General features: G+C 46.7%; 2 protein-coding genes and 1 non-coding gene across 8 annotated transcripts in view; 1 reads left to right on the forward strand and 2 right to left on the reverse strand.

The window, feature by feature from the left end:
* The window catches only part of PFKFB1 (6-phosphofructo-2-kinase/fructose-2,6-biphosphatase 1), an 85696-nt gene extending 77168 nt beyond the window's left edge, over positions 1 to 8528 (forward strand). For all 4 annotated transcript variants that reach the window (XM_061179485.1, XM_061179483.1, XM_061179484.1 and 1 more), the window contains exons 11-14: positions 4142 to 4271; positions 6929 to 6991; positions 8053 to 8117; positions 8469 to 8528. In XM_061179485.1, the coding sequence (XP_061035468.1) occupies positions 4142 to 4271; positions 6929 to 6991; positions 8053 to 8117; positions 8469 to 8528 (318 nt within the window). The remainder of the gene's footprint in view (positions 1 to 4141; positions 4272 to 6928; positions 6992 to 8052; positions 8118 to 8468) is intronic.
* A 1696-nt stretch (positions 8529 to 10224) lies between these two features.
* On the reverse strand, positions 10225 to 19973 carry TRO (trophinin). 3 transcript variants are annotated; one of them, XM_061177744.1, is made up of 13 exons: positions 19943 to 19973; positions 18562 to 18650; positions 17119 to 18159; positions 16366 to 16470; positions 16187 to 16250; positions 15847 to 15926; positions 15320 to 15411; positions 14526 to 14605; positions 14390 to 14432; positions 13911 to 13973; positions 13248 to 13362; positions 10595 to 12456; positions 10225 to 10419 (listed from the first exon to the last, which is right to left on the reverse strand). In XM_061177744.1, exons 2-12 carry the CDS (start codon positions 18604 to 18606, stop codon positions 10606 to 10608), a joined length of 3579 nt encoding a protein of 1192 aa, XP_061033727.1. In that variant the 5' UTR covers positions 18607 to 18650; positions 19943 to 19973; the 3' UTR covers positions 10225 to 10419; positions 10595 to 10605. The 3 variants fall into 3 exon arrangements, with proteins under 3 accessions (XP_061033727.1, XP_061033725.1, XP_061033728.1); XM_061177742.1 differs by having other exon boundaries at positions 17119 to 18273; XM_061177745.1 differs by lacking the exon at positions 10225 to 10419 and having other exon boundaries at positions 10636 to 10738; positions 12349 to 12456; positions 17119 to 18273.
* LOC133082816 (small nucleolar RNA SNORA11) lies at positions 13597 to 13725 on the reverse strand. Its single transcript, XR_009699033.1, has one exon. It is a non-coding gene; the product is annotated as a small nucleolar RNA SNORA11 (small nucleolar RNA).
* Positions 19974 to 20215: the final 242 nt, after the last annotated feature.

Here is a 20215-nt window from a genome sequence, read left to right on the forward strand (position 1 = left end):
CTATTCCAACTACCAGGATTCCATATTTTCCCAGACAGCTTTAAAAACAGGGTAAAGCAAATTTTGCAGCATCTTCCATCCCACAAGGCACATGATTATCTGGCCCTTGGCTGTCTCATTCTTAGCTATAGGCAACAGATTCCTCTTTTTTTAAAAGCTACACATTTGCCTGATTATTTTTCTGTCTTCTTTCAGGAGGGCTCACTTTGTCCTAGACTTTGTCTTTGATATCCTTACACTAAAGGTATTTGAAATAGTTCAATATACTCTAATTTCCTGACATTTTATTGCCAAGTTGCCTAAAGCTCCAGCCTCTCTGGACTGTGGGTTGGAGTCCCAAGGGACAATGGATAATGGTTTATCCAACTTCTTTGCCACCGCATGAACCAGACTATCAATTCCCTATTCCCATGTGAGGTAAATCCTCATTGTTTTCAACCCAGTCTCCATTTAGCCAGTTCCACATGTTAGAATATTTATTAGTCATACTCCATTTCTGATACAGATCCCAGGGAACAATTATCAGAAAGCAGGATATCAGAGAAGAAGAAACAATAGATATCCTGTGTTACAAAGCACTTTCACATTTGTATTTTCATCCTCAAAAATGACATTATGAAGTCAGTCTGACTTTGCCCTCATTTTCCTTTATATATTTTGAAGCTATGTTGTTAGAGGCATACAAATTTAAAGCAATTATATCTCCTTAGTGAATTGTATATTTTATTATTACATAGTGAGCAAGCCTCTTTCCCCCTAATAATGCTTTTTGCCTAAAAGTGTATTTTATATGATATTAATATAGCTATATAAGATTTCTTCTGGTCAGTATTTGCCTAGTTCATCTTTAGTCATTTACTTTCAACTTCTCTGTGTATTTTTGTTTTGTTTCTTATAGACAGCGTATAGTTGGCTTTTATTGGTTTTAATAAAAACTGAAAATGTATGTCTTTTGAATGGTAAATTTGGTACACTTACTTTTATTGTAATTACTGATTTATTTGAACTTCTTTCTATTCTCTTATTTTGAGCTCTCTAGGCTTAGTTTATCTTTTCTCTTTTCCTCCCTTCTTTAGAATTGATAGAGTTTTTACATCTATATTTGACTTATACAATCTCTTTCCATTCTTTTAGAGTTACTCTTAACATTTTAATATGTGTGATTGACAAAATCTAAAAATCAATATCTCCACCCACCCCCTAAAACGATATAAAAATGTTACAACTCTGGTCACTCCCTCTCTTAACTTACATGTTAATTGTTGTTTTGTATTTTACTTCAAACTTGTGTCTTATCCCCCAAATGAATTATTATTGTTATTAATAAATTTATTATTGTAAGCACAACTTACTAAGTAGATGTTGACTGAATTAATGCTTACTGAAGCACTTCAATTTACAACAATCTATCAGAATATATCACTATTTGTTCCTATAATACCAACATATTATATTTTTTAAGTTAAATCAATATTACCAGAGTAGAATTATTATAAATGCTAGACAAAATAGAGCTACTTCCAAATGATTAATAAACTTTGTACCCACATAGATGGATTTTTTTCTTTTTTAAAAATTTTGTTGGATTATAGTTGATTTACAATGTTGTATTACTTTCAGGTATACAGCAAAGTGATTCAGTTATACATATACATATATTCATTCTTTTTCAGATTCTTTTCTCATAAAGGTTATCACATAATATTGAGTAGAGTTCCCTGTGCTATACAGTTGGCCCTTGTTGGTTATCTATCTTATATATATAGTAGTGTGTGTCTGTTAATCCCAAGCTCCTGATTTATTCCCCCCCTCCAATTTTCCCCTTTGGTAACCATAAGTTTGTTTTTGATATCTGTAGGTCTGTTTCTGTTTTGTAAATAAGTTCATTTGTATCATTTTTTAAAAATGAGATTCCACATATGTGTGATATCATATGATATTTGTCTTTCTCTGACTTACTTCACTTAATATGATAAGTGAAGTGAAGCATCCATGTTACTGCAAATGACATTATTTCATTCTTTTTTATGGCTGAGTAATAGTTCATCGTATATGTATACCACATCTTCTTTATCCATTCATCTGTTGATGGACATTTAGCTTGCTTCCATGTCTTGGCTATTATAAATAGTGCTGCAGTGAACATTAGGTGCATATATCTTTTAGAATTATGGTTTTCTCTGGATATATGCCTACGAGTGGGATTGCTGGATCATATGACAGTTCTATTTTTAGTTTTTAAGGAACCTCCATACTGTTCTAGATGGATTTTATATAGTGGAAAAGGGGTAAAATCACTTATCCAATTAAAATATAATTCTTATTAGCTAAAAAATAATATTGTATACAGTCAGTGTTTATTTAGATTTAACCACATATTTACCAATTCCCTTGATCATTCTTTCTCCTTACAGCTCAAGTTTTCCTTCTGGGTTCAATGTCTATCTTCCTTTAGAAGTTTCTTTAGGAGGATCTGTTGGTAGTAGACTCACCTTTCTTTTTGTCTAAAAATGTCTTTGGGAGGCATGGTCCTTAATCCTAGATGGTATTTTGGCAAGTTATAAAACTCTAGGATGACAGTTTTCTCTCGGCACTTTGGAGATATTATCCCCACTGTCTTCTGGCTTCTAACATGGTTAAGAAGTCTCCTGCAAGTCTAATTGTCATTTCTTTTCTCTCTGGCTGCTTTTAGGGTCTTTGGGTCTCTATTGCTTTTAAGTTCCACTCTGATATGTCTAAATATTAATTTCTTTTCATTTATCTTGCTTGGGGTTAATTGGACTTCCTGAATCTGAGGACTAGGATTCTTCATCGATTCTAGAAAATTCCCAGACATTATATCTTTAACTATTCCTCTCTCATATTTTCTCTATTATCTCCTTGAAATGCAATTAGATGTGTGCTAGTCCTGTCTCTATCCTTTATGTCTCCTAACTTCTTATTTTCAATCTCTTTGCTACATTCTGAGTAATTTCTTCAGCTCTATCTTCCAGAACAGTATTTCTTAAATTGTATCTAATCTGCTGTTTACTCTATCCATTGAGTTTTCCATTTTAATGACTATACCTTTCATTTATAGAAATTCTACTTAGTTCTTTTTCAAATCTAGATCATATATTCAATAGCAACTTATTTCTTCCTTACATTTTTGATTCAATCTTTTATTTCTTTCAAAATCTCAAGCATATTCATTTTATCTTGTGGATCCTTTATCTTAAGTTGTTAGGGTTCTTGTTGTTTCTGCTTATTTTTACTCATGATAGCTTATTTTCTTTGCATGTTATGTGAGCTTCAGTTTGATGAAAATTTATCTGTGGGAATCTCATGCAGTCTGAGTTGAGAGAATCCAGAGAGAATTTCCATTTGCTTCTTCCAGACACTCTTGGCAGCTAATGACTTGAAATCACTTTTTATTAAACTCTCAGCTTAGCATTTTCTAAAACACATAGGTAGTATAATTCTGAACCACAAATCCACCTGAGGATAGGCTTGTGGTTATACATTCTTACAGGAGGCTTTTCCTAATTTTTTCCACCAAGAGTCAGACAGAGACAGATATATTTTCTTAGTTTCCCTTTGCCTGTGGATATATTTTTTAGTTTATACTTTTGCTGATGATGTAGTCCTTTGAAGGTCTCAGATTTTTGTGAGAATCTCAGTCCCAAATCCCCACCTCGTATACACCTAAGGCCTTGTCTCGTGTTTCTATAAGGTTTTAAAAGCTCAAAGTTCTTGGATACTGTGATTGGCAAATGCCCTCATGGGAGTTGTGGCTTCTATATCCATTTATCACTCTTTTTTCCAGTTTTTCTTCATTTTGGAACCATATATTCATAATGTTTCCTTCATTTTCTTGAAAGATCAGCAGTGCAGACATTTATTTTATCCAGATTTTCTAAGGAATTTCCGTGGAAATTTTATTATTGTTATTGTTATTTACTCCACTATATTGGTTGCCCCATTTAATAGATGAGAAACTAAGGCTCTGAGAAGGAAGTGAGTTGCCTAAGGTCATACTGCTGGACCAACAACTGAACTGGCACCACAACCAAGTTTTCCTGATTCCTAGTGTAGAGTTCTTCTCCTCTGGGCAAATGTGCCTCATCTCCTCTTCTTACCCAAGTGTTTCTCTCCCTTTCAGTCCTATGAGGATCTGGTCCAGCGTCTGGAGCCAGTTATAATGGAGCTAGAACGGCAGGAAAATGTATTGGTGATCTGCCACCAGGCTGTCATGCGGTGCCTCCTGGCCTACTTCCTGGACAAGAGCTCAGGTACCACTGTTCTCTCTGTTCCTGGCATGGGAGCTGCATGTGAGTTGAGACCCTAACACCAGAAATTGGTGGTTTATATCTTAATAGTTAAGAGCACAGGATCTAGAACGAGGGTGCATGTGTTCAAGTTCTTGCTCTGTCACATAATACCTTTGGCAAATTACTTTAACCTCTCTGTTCTCAGTTTCCTTATCTGTAAAATGGGGAGAATAATGATGAAGTTTAAATAAATGAACATATGTAACATAAAGAGCTTAGAACAGTTCATGACACAAAGTATGGGCCATATGAGTGTTAGCTGCTATTATTAATATCAGTGTTATTCTGAGATAACATTTTCAAAGCCAACCTTAACAGTCTGCCTCGACCTGAAAAAGCTGAGCCAGTATTTGTCTGCGGCATGCTGTTCTCAGGTGGAATGGGACCTCTTGTGGCAGCTTGATTTTGATTATAGGTTTCTGTCTTTGCTATAGGGATGATTTCCCCAAGATATTGATGTTTTCATTTACAATTTTTAAATGATAATTTCTTTTTATAAAAAACATCTAGGTATTTTAATTTACCGAGTATCTACACTGACTACAAATACTGAAATGCAAACTAAGGCAGCTGGCCTGGCAAGGGACTGTTGTGTCACCTTCAGGTGGGAGAGTCCATTTCTGACATGGATGCTGAAGCATTGACATCTCCAGGATACTGGAGGGAGGGAGTGTGAGGACAATGCAAAGTCATATTTGAAGTGTACAATATCCTGCAGACTTGGATCTTTTCTATGACGCTAGCTTCCAAACAAAGGGCACTTGTAATATGGAGTCATCTAGAATTGGAACACTTGGGACTTGAAAACTTGACATTGGACAAGTAATTTCCTCTGCTTGGTCCTCAATCTCTTCAATGGAAAAAACATGACAGGGGTTGGGGTGGTGCTGCTAGATTTCTGATACCGTCCACATCTCTACTGCTCAGTACTATTTTTGAGACTGTGAGGCCGGCCCTGTAACCCCAACTGTGCAGAAGAGGAAATGGAAGCTCTGAGGGATGAAGGAATTGCCCAAGATCACAGGGCTCAGTGGGGGCAGGGAGAGGTACCAATCTCAAGTGCATTCCAGAGGCCCCTCACTTCAGACACATGTGAGGTGCATGGGAAGCACATGCATCTCTCGTTTGCACACTGTTTTACCCACTTACTACCCACTTTCATGCACAGGTCATGCCAGCTTCTCACAGCTGTCCTAAGAGCTGGGCCAGGCAGGGCTGGGCACATGCTCTTGCCCCTATCACTCAGGTGAGGAAACTGAGACCCAGAGAGATGGTGTGACTGAGAACTCAGACCCATAAGACCTCAGAGCTGGGTCCAATCCTGTGCTATGAGAGATAGGAACTTTGGGGACCAGAAAGAGAAAAGACAAGGCTGAGGTCACTTGTCCAGGCAGTGGCAGAGCTGGATCAGAGACCTCAGGCAAGTCGCTTCCCTTCTCTGAGTCTATTTTGTCATGTGTGCAGTGAGGAACAGTAACTCCCGCAGAGTATCAGTGAGGGTGGAATGAGATAGTGCACCAAAAGCACTGGGCCCAGCACCTGAAGATGATGGTGACAAAGGCAAGGAGGAGGAGCAGACTGGTTGCCCAGGAAATTGCCAAATCTTATGTGTCAAGAGGCTGAGTGGGCAGTGGCAGGCCTTAAAAGCCTAGGGTGAACCTCAGGGGCAGGGAGGCCGTGAGGGGTGGGGTTCTGGCTCAATGAAGGGAGATGGGGAGCTGTATAGGTTGCCTGAGTGGTCAGGAGGGTGGGTGTCTGCAGAGAGGAGTGAGGTGGGGGGTGTCACCCCACAACACTGTGAGCCCCTCGAAGGCAGTGGCAGCAGACTGCAGTGGGCAGAGCACACATTTGGCCTCAAAACATCCTGGGCTCGAGTCCCAGCACTGCCACTTCCTGGCTGTGGGACACGGGGCAAGTGTCCTCCCTCTCAGAGCCTCAGTGTCCTCATACATGGAATGGGCCTGATCATCACCTCCCATCAGGGCTGTCTGGTGAATGTCATCAAGGCCATACGAGTAATTGTATGCGAATATTCAGAACAACTTTATACATAATCCTCAGTAACTGGAAACAAGTGAATTGGTGAATGCTTGTCCATCAACAAGTGTCCCAGGAGTCAGAGGGCACAGGCCTGGGCTGGGGAGAAAGCTGCGGGAGTTGCCAAGGTGCACGCACACCTCAGCCAAGGCCCCGGAGCATAGTAGGGCCTCAGAAAACACTTGCTGAGACCTGTTGTGGGCCTTTGTGGTGGGGGAGCCCGTGGAAGGGCTGAGGTTGGGGCCGGGAGGGAGGCCTGCCTTGGTCTTATGTTTGCCTGGTGGGTGAGGAGGTCGGCCACCTCCGAGGTGACCATCCTCAGCTTCTGGGGGACCCAGGGTCTGTCCGCGATCCCAGGGGCCCTCTTTCCTCCCTGCTCCTGAGGCCACCTCTCTGCTCTCTTCCTCCCTCCCCACCCTGCTCTCAGCACTGTCTCTGCAAAGTGTGGGGGAGCAGGGCCCAGGTGAAGACAACCATGGGGAAGGGGGTGGAAGGGGAGAGTGCTGCAAGCCTGGAGGGCTGGGGAGGTGGTGCCTTCCCCAGCACCCTGTCTCTGAGGGCTGCTCTCTCCTCCTTTCTAGATGAGCTGCCTTATCTCAGGTGCCCTCTGCACACAGTGCTCAAACTTACACCTGTGGCTTACGGTGAGTGCCCCACCTTCATCTGGGGAAAAGCACATAGACACCATGAGCATGCCTGCAGTGCCTAGCATTTGCCCAGCAGAGTCCTGAGAGAGATTTCCTGGGTGGGTAGTTGGATGTCTTGGTAGAGGCAGGACTGGTGGTAGCAAGATGAGAATGGGGAAGGACTGAGGTGGCCTCTAAATCTGGGACCTGGCCCCAGCTTTCTCTGTCTCTACCAGAGGGTCAATCATACAGCACAAAGCTGTAGAAGAGGGGGTCCCCAAAAGGGACCAGATGAATAAGCGTACGTTGCGGCCAGATTTGAAGAAAGGGTTCAAAGACCAGCCCGGGCAGTTGAGACTCTCTTTGGGGGCATTAATCAGCTCTGGAATGTTCATGAGCAGAGAAGAGACAGACTCAAATCTCTTCTGGGGTATGAACAGGGCAGATGGTGTACTGAAGCCTGGATTAGTGTTCAATCCACAGGGATGGAGCTAAGGGGGCTTCCATAGGCATTGGGCCTCCTCTGCCTGCTCCAGGCCCCAATGATACCACCCTCCTCTTTCTTCAGGCTTCCTAGAACTCCCTTGTGACCTTCCACACCTCTGATGTTGCCATAACTGCATAGTTCTGGAAATAAACTTTACCTGGGACTGGTCGCCCCAAGGCAGAGGCCCCAGGACTCTTCCACCACTTTAGCACCTAACACAGCTGGGAGGATGCACAGAGCTCCATTGTTATTATTAGATTTCTGTCTCACAGACAAGAGCTGGGGAGGGGTGCAAAAATCATCTCTTGTCATCTCTCATTCCCACTGACAACTGGGCAAGGGAGGCTCAGAGAAGTCTGAGACTATTAGGGACAGAGCTGGGGGGATGCCCCGTTCCTGTCTCTTAGGCCTAGTGTCTTCCCCTGACATCACACAAGTGGTCTAAATTCCCCTCCCTAAAGGGCAGTCACAGTCTGCACACAGCGTGGAGCTGGGGCTGTGGGTGGTGACGGGTGGAGGAGGGAATGACATCTCAGGGAAGACCTGTGCTTACCCGGGTGGCTTATGGATGAACGGGTTGTTCTTTTCTGAGGCTGCAAAGTGGAGTCCATCTACCTGAACGTGGAGGCTGTAAACACACATCGGGAGAAGCCTGAGGTAGGTGAGGGACTCTGTGGCCTAAGCTGGCACGTGGTGAAAGCACCCTCCCCTGCAGAAAGGCAGCCCCAGTCCCACAGAGCTTGGGTGTTTCCACCAACAGGTAGAATAACCAGCACCCAGAAATGCAGGAACCGCAGCCCAGACCCGAGGCACCATAGACACGCACAGCTAGAGCAACCCTGCCTAAAAGGCCTCTGGCTGCGGTTCCCCCAGGCTTGCCTGAGAAGAGGGTCAGGATCCAGGCCTGGCTGAAAGAGGGGAGCCTGGCAGTGAGGACAAGAGGCAGGGAGGGGCGGGGGCTCCACGCTGCTGGCTGCTTCCTGCTAATACTGGGTTCTCTCCTCTCAGAATGTGGACGTCAGCCGGGAACCTGAGGAAGCCCTGGACACTGTCCCTGCCCACTACTGAGCCCTTTCTAAGACATAAAACTGCCTCTGTCCTCGCTATCTTTCACGTTTAGGAGCTACTATTGTTGCTCTTCTCTTACAGTGAGAACACTCTGGAGTTGGCCTCACTGGAAGAGACCTGCTTCCAGTGAAGAAACCCTCATCAGCTCCAAAACAGGTCTTGATTTCTAGCTACAACCAAGGAGCTATCTAGGTCAGGATGAAACTTTTTCCTTCTTAATTCCTATTCCCTGATCAATAAAGACTTCTCTTACTGCCTACAAAAGGGGAAAGGAGGTCATTGTGAGGCTTTTCCCACAAGATCCTCTTAAGATCCTGACCCTATGAAATGGCTCTGGTGCTGTTGGGGTATGGACTGGGTGAGAACTTCCTGGAGAGAAGCACTTTGGAGTAGTACCTCCAAATGTGAGGGTGGAGATAGGTCCATGTGAGTGCTTATGGCCTTGTTCCTTCGTGGGCAACATGGCTGGGAACATGACACCTTCATCCCTACATTCAAAGAAGAATCTGCACTCAGACCACAGTTCTCCTTCCTTCTCCAACTCTTGTTCCCATCCTGAGTGATTTCACTGTCCATATAAATGATTCAGACAATACCCTGGTCTCCTAGTGCCCTGCCCCCTCAACTTCAGTGATCATCTTCCCTTCAGCCACTCACTCCTTGGTTGGCATCATCTAGACTTCTCTCCAGTCTGACTTCTTAAATACAAGCATCCCACTATCTGACCGCTGGCCCCCCAGTCCTCACAACTCTGTGTCATCCACAGGATCCCTAGCAGCATGCCTCCCACACAGCAGGCATGTATGTAGTATATCTTGAATGAACAATATTCTTGTACTGCATCAAGAGTATAGTCCTTTGATTCCTCCATTATCTCCCAATCCACCAGTCCTCTTCCTCTTCACTGTTCTTCCATACCTGGCCAGCTTGGATCCTACATTCTATCTCTTCAGCCAATCTCCATGCAGCTACTGTGGGCAGATAGCAGCAATCCAGTTGCGAAGAGACAGACTCATACACCCCCTGCCTTTGTTTGTCCTTCCATCACAACTGCCAGCAAGACCCAAACCTTGTATAATCCATATCGCCTTTTTTATTGGGATCACTGCTTGAAGCAAATCTACATTTATCTCCTTCTAGAGCCACCCTTAAATCCTGTTCAAAGTCAAGGTCACCCTCTATTCTCTGGTATTCTATCCATCCCACCTCCCCAAGGATGGGTTGATTCAGTCAGTTCCTGACTATTCCATATCTATATCCTGTCCTTCTCTATTGGCTTTTGCCCCCACAGTCTATGCAACATGTTCAGGTCTCTCTCCTATCCCAAGAAAATCCTCCCTTGTTCCCATGTCCACCTTTAGTTACATCCCTCTATATCTCTCCCATTCTTATACAAATATCTCAAAATGAATCTATACTTACTCTCCAGAACCCTCTCCCTTTGCCTTCTGTTCCAGGCTTTCCCCTTCTAGATCCTGATTTAAGGTATTATCCCCTTGCCTGCTATGCTTTCCCCATGTCTCTACCCCACTGAAGTCATACTTGCCTTTTAGCCTAAAGCTGGAGCCCACCTTCCCCAAAGAGCTATGCTGATCTCTAGCTCTTCTATGAACCCAAAATGTCACTCACAACAACTTAGGCACATTAAAAGACAGAACAAACTGCAATTCATTTTTCAAATTTAATGTAACTCATATCAAATATGACAGGACACAGAAAGCAAACAACAAAGCAGGATTGGCAAACAGATTTTTTCATAGCATGTCACCCTCAGCTGATTGGTATATCTGCTTAGATTGCTGTGTGGACAAAGATTCCAAGGATGTACCTTGGCTCCATGGGAAGGACTGCTGCAATTCATTAGCGGTATCTGTAAACATGCGAAATAAATCTGAAAACAAAACACCAAACAGAAACACATTTTAGCACCAAGTATACTATTTTCTCATACTTCCTTCATTGTACTCATCTCCCCACCCTGCCCTCCCACCTGGGGGTTTCTTATAACATCTCCCAGCTCTTATACCCATCCCCATCGGCCTTGGCTGTGGAAGTGTTGTAATTACCTGAAACCTCACTAGCCATAGGAGAAGCTACAGGCACCAAGGCTGGTGGCTCCACCACCAAAGCCAGCAGCATTGCTCGGTCCACCGCCATAGCCAACACTACTGCTTGGTCCACCGTTGAAGTCAGTATCGGTGCTCAGTCCACTGCCAAAGCCAACAATAGAAGTGGGTCCACCAATAAAGCCGGTGCTGGTGCAGGGTTCACCAGTAAAGCCAGTGCTGGTGTTAGAACCACTGCCAAAGCCAATGATGGTGCTCAGTCTTCCGTCGAAGCTGGTATTAGGCCCACCGCCAAAGCCATCACTGATGCTGAGGCCACTACTAAAGTCAGCACTGGTGCCAAGTGTGCTGCCAAAACCAGCATTGGTGCCCAGCCCACCACCAAAGATATCACTGGAGATCAGTCCACCACCAAAGCCAGAGTTGGTGCTCAGTCCACCACCAAATCCAGTGCTGGTGCTTAACCCATCACAAAAGCTGAAACCAGCACTGGTGCTGAGTCCATCACCAAAATTGGCACTGGTAGGACCACTAAAGCAGGTGCTGGTACTAGGAGGGCCACCAAAGCATAGGTTGGTGTTAGACACACTGCCAAAGCAGAAGCTGGTGCTGGGGGCTCCACCAAAGCCAATGCTGGTGCTGGGAGCACTGCCAAGGTCAGTAGTGGTGTTAGGTGCCCCACTGAAGTCAGTACTGGTGCTGAACACACTGCCAAAGCCAGAGTTGGTGCTGGGTGCACTGCTGAAGCCAGTGCTAATGCTGACAGCACTGCTAAAACCAGCACTGGTGTTGAGTGCACCACCTAAGCCAAGACTGGTGCTGAGTGTACCACCAAAGCTGGCACTAGTGCTGGGAGAATCACCAAAGCAGAAGCTCGTGCTTAGTGTACCACCAAAGTCAGTGCTATTGCTGAAAGAGCTACCAAAGGAGACACTGGTACTGAGTACACCATCAAAACCAGTGCTGGTGCTAGGAAAGCCACCAAAGCAGATACTGGTACTGAGTGTGCCACCAAAACTGGCACTGGAACTGGGAGAGCCACCAAAGTAGACACTAGTGCTGAGTGTGCCACCAAAGCCAGTGCTGGTGCTAAGTGCACCACTAAAGACTGCACTGGTGCCGAGTGTACTGCCAAAGCTGGTGCTCATACTGAGTGCATCACTGAAGCCAGCAGGGGTACTGAGTATGCCTCCAAAACCAGAGCTGGCTCCACCACTGAAACTTGTACTGGTGTTGAGTGGGCCACTGAAACTAGAGCTGACCCCACCACTGAAGTTGGTACTGGTGCAAGGTGTGCCACCAAAGCTAATGCTGGCTTCACTGCTGAAACTAGAGCTGGTGCTGGCTGCACCACCAAAGCTAATGCTGGCTCCACCACTGAAAGTGGAGCAAGTGCTGGGTGTGCCACCAAAGCAAATGCTGGCTACGCTGCTGAAGCTGGCACTGGTGCTGCATGTGCCACCAAAGCTAATGCCAGCTCTGCCACCAAAGCCATTACTGGGGCTGGGTACACCACTGAAGCTAATACTAGCACCATCGCTATAGCTAGCCCTGGTGCTAGCTCCTCTGCTGAAGTCAATGTTGGTGCTGGCATTTGCATTTTCTTGGGCTCTGGCCTCAATTTCAAGTGAAAATCTGCCCCAGGCCTGAGCATCATCGCCTAGCTCTTCCCTTGTTAGGCAGTCGATATCCATGTCATCCCAGTTCCAGGGCCCAGCCACAGCTTCCTCTCCAATCCCCATTTGGGCTCTTGCCTCAGCCCTGGCCTCAGCCTCAGCTACAGCCACAGCTGCAGCTTGGACTTCCATCTCCACTGCCTCCCGATACTGCACGGCCCAGTCCTTGGGGTCTTTCTTCTGCACCTGAAATGAGAATTACAATCATTATAAGAAAAATAACATTTGTAATTATGTATTAAATACCTACCATGGGCTTTGTATAAAACTAATAGTAGCATTAAAAAAAAAGTCTTAGTTGTTAGGACTCTATCATGGGTCAGTCCTGAGATCCAATTTCAGTTCGATAACTTAGGTGCTGTGTGACCTTGGACAAGCTACTTAATCTCACTGAGCCTAAGTGTCTTCATCTGTAATATGGGAAACGATAAGAGAGTATGTTGTGGATTGAATGTTTGTGTCCCCCAAAATTCATATTTTGAAGTACCAACCTCGAATGTGACCATATTTGGAGGTAGGCCTTTATGGAAGTAAAGTTTAATGAGGTCATAATGGTGGGTCCTTGATCCAATAGGATTAGTGTCCTTATAAGAAGAGACTCTCTCTCCACCATGAACACAGCAAGAAGGTATTCATCTGCAAGCCAGGAGGAGAGGCTTCACTAGAAACTAACCCTGCTGGACCTTGATCTAGGACTTCCAGCCTTCAGGACTATGATAAAATAAATTTCTGTTGTTTAAGCCACCCAGTCTATAGTATTTTGTTATGGCAATTGAGGAGACTAATACGAAGTATGAACAATGAATGAAACAATGTAAACTTTATGCCAAACAGCATTCGGGGACATAAATGAAGTTCCATATGCTTATATACGAACTGCAGACTGCCCTATACCTGCCCATCCCTGTACACTGCCTACCCCAGCCAGGGACATCCTGTACCCTTAATATGCCAAGTCAGGGCAGCTCTCCTATTACCTTGCATGCAAACTTGAGAACTTTCATCTTGCTAGTCTCATGGTAGGAGCGCAAGCCCCAGAAGAACTCATATTCAGGTGGTCTGCTGTTGGGGACCCTCTTGTATTCCAGGTACCTTGAAGAAAGGAAATGAAACTTGCTTCTAACCAAGCAAACCTGTTGTCTAACCACTTGGGACCAGGTGGCAACCTCCTCCAAAGAAAAACTAAACTCAGCTCCTGGAGAAGGATTTCCAAGGCCCTCCTTCCCTAGACTCACTCCAAAACACAGTTCATGGTCTTGACCTCCAACACTGAGCCATTTCCCATTGGCCCTGTGCAAAGTAGTCACTTGGTGTTGCAGGGGACGCATGTATAGGGCATGGTGTCACAGGGAGGCCAAAGTATCCTGCCACCTGTGAGGAGTAAACCCAAGTTTCTATCGGGTGTGTTGTAAACAGAGGAGCCATTCTTTGGGCATTCTGCTCTGAGCACACCCCATAGCAAGGGCCTTGTGTTTGGTCTGGCCCAGCCCTGGTATGGTCCACCATGGACTCAGTTCTAGGGAACAGGATGCCCATACCTCTAAAGGTAGTGTAAGAAAAGGGCAATCGAGCACTTTCTGGACCAGACCGGCACGCTCAGAACACTTCATGGCCTGACAAAGCCCCAAAACACCACTTACTTCTGCTTCACAAACTCGTCTGTGATGAGCTTCCTCACTTCCCCAAAGAGCGAATGCCTTACCCTGACAATGGGAAAAATAACCCATGAACCAAGATCAGAACTTCCCACATGAGGGCAGAGGCATTTCCCAACATGGAAGAGACCTCTCTAGCACATGAGGCCATCTCAATGAACTCAGGAAAGTAATGAACACATGGTCACTAGAAGCAGGCAGTTGAGGCTAGATGGTTTTTTATCAGGGATGCCCTGAAGGTCTATCTTATATATCAGCTTAGAACAGAAAAAGGACATAGGAGAAAGGGGAAGCAGAGAGTTCAGGACCATTTCCCCATCCACCCAGGTCAGAACACTGGACCCTCTACCCAGTCCAGCAACCCCGCCCACTCCACCAGACCACCAGGCTGATGCAATCCTGGGACCATCCTCTCTTCCCAAAGGACAACATGGACAGCAAGTGCTGACCGAGCCCAATCATACCCAGGGTGCAGCCCCAACTTGCGCAGCACCTCCCAGATGACAGCTGCAAGGGGAGGCAAAAGGAAACAGGGATAGAAAATGAACATGTGGAATTCCGACCATGACCCCCCATTCAGCTGCCAGCCCAGCAACTCACCCTCATTGGCCTTGTTGCCATTCATAAAAATGACACTCAGAATCACCATGAGAAGACCTAGTTTGGGTGTGTCCTTGGTCCTAGGGGAATAATGGGACAGAGAGAAGGTTTACATCCAGCAGCCATCTGCAAAAAAATACACACCAGCCAGCCTACTAGGCTAGCTTCTCCCAGATTCTTCAGATATGAGAGAATTCTGCCCAGTCTATGCTTCAAGCTCTATGTGACCCTGGGCAAGGCACTTAGACTCTCCTATTCATAAAATGGGAAAATCACATTCTCCTCTCCCCAGGTTGCTGAGAGGATAGAATTGTACTTGTATTTGTCAACCCAGTACAACCCGGACACCCAGCCAATGTGAGTCCCTTCTTTCTCTTCCAGACCCCTCAGCTTCAAAAGAATTCTAGGCACGGCCCCACTGATGTTCCTGCCCTTCAACCCTCATGATTCACCCATACCAGGAAGCCCTCCCTTGAGAACCACTCTACCAAGGTCAATAGGAAGAGACAAGCAACAACAGGGAAGCTTCTGGAGATACAGAAAACTTGACAGTAGGAATGACCTGCCTCAGGCTTCTACAACCTCCAGTCAATCATAATCAGGCACCACTACTATGTGTAGGGCTCCAACTACGTGTGGGATATGGAAAAGGGGTTTTTAGGCTCTGTCTTTCCTGACTTCCTAGGGGATGCGGGGAGAGGACAGGGATGGACAAAAGCAGAAGCCATGGACAAAAGCAGTACCATGGACAAAAGCAGAAGCCTCCCTCCCATCCCAGCCCTTTCCCAGCTTACGTTCCCAGGATGCCTGCAGAGGATTCCTGAATGCTGATGAGAATATACAAGCTACTTTGTTTATCAATTTCCTTCAGATTGACTCGAAACATCTGCCAAGTAAAAGAATAGCCTGTGAGGTCACAAAATTCAGCCTAGGCAGTGAAATAATGCATGTAAAGCACTTAACTAACACAGCAAACAGGTAACAAATGTACTATTGTTATCAAAATAGTCTTTATGCTTAGTGGGACTCTAGGGAGACAGAGAATGGGGGGTGGAAGGGAGAGGTGAGCATCTGAAATATACTACAGGACATATCCAGCAGTAGACAGAAGCCAGGACTAAGCTGGGTGGCTTGGGTCCTAGTTGTACTTGCTGTGTGACCCGAGGCTAGTCTACGTCCCTCCCTAGGCCATCATCTGCTCATTTGCACAGTGATAGGGCTGGATTAGGGAGTCTCTGTGGTCCCCCCAAAGGGACGTGTACACCTTTGTTCCATTCAAGTCTTCCCCATTGTGCCCATCCCACAGAGGATGTCCCTTCACCTTCTCCAGAGCATAGCTTGCTCGTTCAATGATCTCTGGGAAGTGTTCATCATATTCTTGGATGACATCCTTCAGCATGTCTGCAGGAAGGGAGAGGTGGGAGCAGCTGGGCTGAGAAGGGGCCACAGAGCTGCAGCCCTTTTGCCAGCCCTATGGGGTTAGTGTGGTCTGAGTCCTGAACTGTGTTAATGGGAGATGCCAGCCATGACAGAATGTGAAAAGGGCAGGGGAGGATAGATGAGAGAATGAAGAGGCCATAAAACTAAATGGTTACCCCCAGGGCAGGGAGGAGAGGGGAGTAGAAAGGAGAGCTCAGGGAGGAGGGTTGGTATGACTCTACCTGAGCGCTTGATGGGGATCTTTGTCTGGTCCTTAACCAACAGGTATTTCACCAACTTATTTGCCTGGGAGAAGAGGAATACATGGGGACATCTCAATATGTTTTCATAAAACTTGGAAGAATGACAGAGAAGAGGGCAGGTGAAGAAGAGAAGAGACTGGGCAGCATTGGATTCTTACCCTTTCTTGCAAAATGGCCACATCTCGGGATAGCGGAGGCCTCCGGCCCCATGGAATCCACCTATAATTACCACCACCTCTCTCATCCCCGTTCAGATGCTTGGACTGCATCATCAGAAAGAAGGAAGGTCCAAAATCACCAGGTGAAAGAGATGGCTCTGTCTCCTCACCCTGACTGTTCCTGAAAGTCCCCTAAACCCTCCCTGTAGGGGTCCTTACCTTACCATTAGCCACACTGAGTTCTAGATTTGTCTTTCACTGCCTTCCGGGCAGGAGTTTCATTTCCCTGCCAAGACAGGAGCAACCCAAGGGCAGGGTCTGGTTCTTCTTCTTCTTTTGGTCACCACTGGCTCTACTAGCTGTACCCCTTCAACAAGTCACTTCACCTCTCTGGGACTTGGTTTTCTTATCTGTAACACTGGGACCTAGCTGGTAAGAGTTACTTTAAAACATAAAAGCATAACCTGTGTGACTATACCCAACACAAAGCCTGGTGCATGCTAACTACTATGTATTGATAAATACAAGTTGATTTATATCCAGTTTGTAGCTAAGTGTATGGATGTCTTATTTCCCCACCAATCTGTGAACTGCCAAGCAGCAGGAACTATATCACATTCTTCTCAGCATCTCTCACAGCCAATGTGAATGCGGGGACTGGCTCAGTAAACTTAAAAGAACAAGTGAACAAACCAGGCGGATAGGAATGGAAAAGAAGTACAGAGTTAAGGATGGTGATGTCAGAGATCTCACCTTTCGGTTCCTCTTGCCCCGGGTCCTGGTTGTGGGCTCCAGACTCAACTGAGCCAGGTAGTCATCTGCCAGGGCCTGGACAGCAGCAACAACCTGAGTCTCAAGGACACTTATGTTGATCTGAGGGGTAGACATCTTGGCCTGGGCCCCTTCGTCAATTTGAGTCTGGCTTTCAGTTGTCCGGGCTTTAGTGTCAACCTTCCGAGCCCTGTACCCTCTCTTGACCCGGACGGTGGCTGCTAGGGCTTGTTTTGTGACCATTTGACTGGCAGGTGGAGCCTCAGAGATCTCACAGGCAGAATTTGGGCCCTTATAGGCAGCCTTCTTGCCCTTGGATTTTTTGGGCCAGATAGCTGCTGCTGAGGCCTCAATCTGCCTGGTAGCTGTCTCAGTGGCATCTGGGGCCTCTAGGAGTTCAGTGTCAGTATTTGTGCGCTTAACAGTTGCTTTCTTGGCTTTGGAGGCTTTCTTAGTTCGGATGGAGGTAATTTGGCCTTGGGTGGTAGCTGTGTAGGTGGTGGATGGAGCCAGTGAGATCTCAGTGGCACTAGCTATGGCCTTATTGTTAGCCTTCTTAGCCTTGGGAGCTTTCTTAGGCTTGATGGAGGCTAACAAGGCTTGAGAATTGGCTGACTCAGTGGCAACTGGAGCCTGGATAGTCTGTGGGATGACTGGCACGTTTAGGGCCTGCAAGGGTAACTTGATCTGTGTAGTAACACTCTCACTGCCAGTTGGAAATTGGGAGCCTTGGGCTGCCTTAGCAGTAACTCTCTTTGTCTTGTTGGCTTTCTTAGGCTGAGCGGTGAATGAAGAAGCCTGAGTATTGGCTGCCTCAGTGGTAGCTGAAGCCTGGTTGATCTGGGGGATGATTGGAAGGTTTAAAGCCGGAAAAGTTATTTTAGGCTTGTTGGTGGTAATCACATTGGCAGATGGAACTGGAGGGGCAGCGCGTACTGTCTTAGTGACAGCCTTAATAGGGGCCTTCTTGGTCTTGCTTTTCTTAGGCCGGTTGGCAACTGGTGGGTCCATAGCCAGGGGGTCCTTGGTTGATGACAAGAGGGTATGCATCAGCAAGACACTGTCTTCTTCTGTTGTCTCAGCCTGTACATCTGGAGGGAAGTGAAGCCCCAGGCTCCCAGGGGGAGGCAGAGGGCCCTACACACTTAAGATTATAACATGCTGAGCCATCTGGCCTCCCTACAACCCACCCTTTCTATAAAACCTCCCCCTCCCCTGAATGGTGACTGATTGAAGGGGACGGTGAAGGAAGAGGAAGGGAGCAAGAAATAGGCAGGTTTTCTTCACCTCCTCCTCCACCATGCAGGGGAGGACTGAAACAGGTTAGGCAGGAAATTATGTGGCTACAGAGTGGTAGGGGCTCAACAGCCTTAAATGAACTCAGAATAGGGCAGGTGGCCTGCCAAGAATGCAGAGGGGCCTCACCTGGAACGGGGTCATCTTATAATCGGAGTCATTTCTCCTATCCATTTTTCTGGAAGGCCGAGAAACAGCTGAGACTGATGGGAAGGGGCCTGAGTCAGGAAAGAATAAGAGGGAGGTGGACATTCATCAGGTCTCCTGCCAATCCTGAAGGAGGGGGTTCTGATCAAACCTTGGGCCCCAAACCCTTCAACTACTGGGTTCTCATACCTAGAAGCCCAGACCATCTGGCTTCCAAATCCTAGCTCCTTTTGCCTCCAAGAAACTGCAAGTCAGCTCTCGACCCCACCCCTTTACCCTACAAACACCCTTACCACAACTCGGTAGTGTGCATGCACATCAACCAGAGGCGTGAGGGCAACCGCAGGCGCTCAGCGCGCATGTGCTTTGGTGGACTGGACAGCCTGACCACCTCAATCTCACATAAGCCCTCTGCCCTCAGAGCAGCAGAACATCTTGACGCCACCCCTGACCGACTCTTTCTAACTGCATCTCGTCTCATTCCAACCCTTCCCCCAACACCGGTCCCTCTCCGTCCGCTCTGCAGCACCTCTTCGTTCCGCCCCTTCCCCAACACCATACACCTCTCCTCTGCAGTACAGCCACGCAGCGCACCGCCCCTTCCCGAAACGCCCCCTCCCTCCGCTCTGCAGTACTTCTCCGCACCTCCTCTTCCCTTTATATGCCCCCTCCCTCCGCTCTGCAGTAAGTGCCTGCACCGCCCCTTCCGCAACACCGCACCCCTACTTCCACGTCTGCAAGTGACCATCCCGCCCTTACTGCAACATGGTTACCCCACCCACAAATCCTATGGTATTAGGCTTTTGTGTAATCCTTCCCAAACGCTACCAGGTTCTGTCCCTTTCTTTTCAAACCGGTATCAACCGGGTCCTAGCCCCTCTTTTCTCCCCTCTGAGCCAGGTCATTTCAGATGTATAATAAGGATTCTGCCCCTTACTTTTTCTAGCTCCCAATCTCTACTTTCTGTGGCCCAAACCAGGTCCTGCGACCTCTCTCCAGTTTAAACGAAGCCTCCTATCGCCTATCTCCCTGCCTAATTGGATCGTGTTCCATTCTTTCTACGGCCTGATCTATTTCTCCATCTCTCTTTTCTGTAGTCCCAACCGGGTCTGCATCCCTCCCTTCTGCAGCCCGAACAGAGTCCAGATCTCTCTTTCCGTTGCCCAAAGAGGATTCTGCCCCCTCCTTTCTCCCTTGCAAACTGAGTCCAGGCACCTCTAAATCCGACCACTTCTATGCGGTTAGCTCCTGAACCTCTAGCAGGTTTCCTTCAAACCCTAGGGGTGTGTGGAGCCAAGCACGTCAAAGCCCCAGCCTGGAGTCCCCCACAAGGTCTTCAGTAAAGCAGGGCACTTTAGCTCACCTCTCCTGTCCAGAAGGCGTCCGCTCTCTCCAAGCCTCTCCTTAGGTCTGAGCCTATCTGCTCCCCCTCCCCAGCCGGAAGTGATCCTGCCTCTTTCCGCCTCCAGAGGGGTCTCCTTCCCTGCCTGTCAGCCTCCTCCCTCACTCCCTACTTCCAGCTTTCCTTTCTCCCCAATGTGATCTCTTTTCTGCTTACTACCTCTTATTCAGCAATCATTCTTTTCTATTCTCCATTTGATTTCTCTATCCCCCACCCTGTATCCCCATTCCTATT

Source organism: Eubalaena glacialis, chromosome X, assembly GCF_028564815.1.
Source record: "Eubalaena glacialis isolate mEubGla1 chromosome X, mEubGla1.1.hap2.+ XY, whole genome shotgun sequence".
NCBI lineage: Eukaryota > Metazoa > Chordata > Mammalia > Artiodactyla > Balaenidae > Eubalaena > Eubalaena glacialis.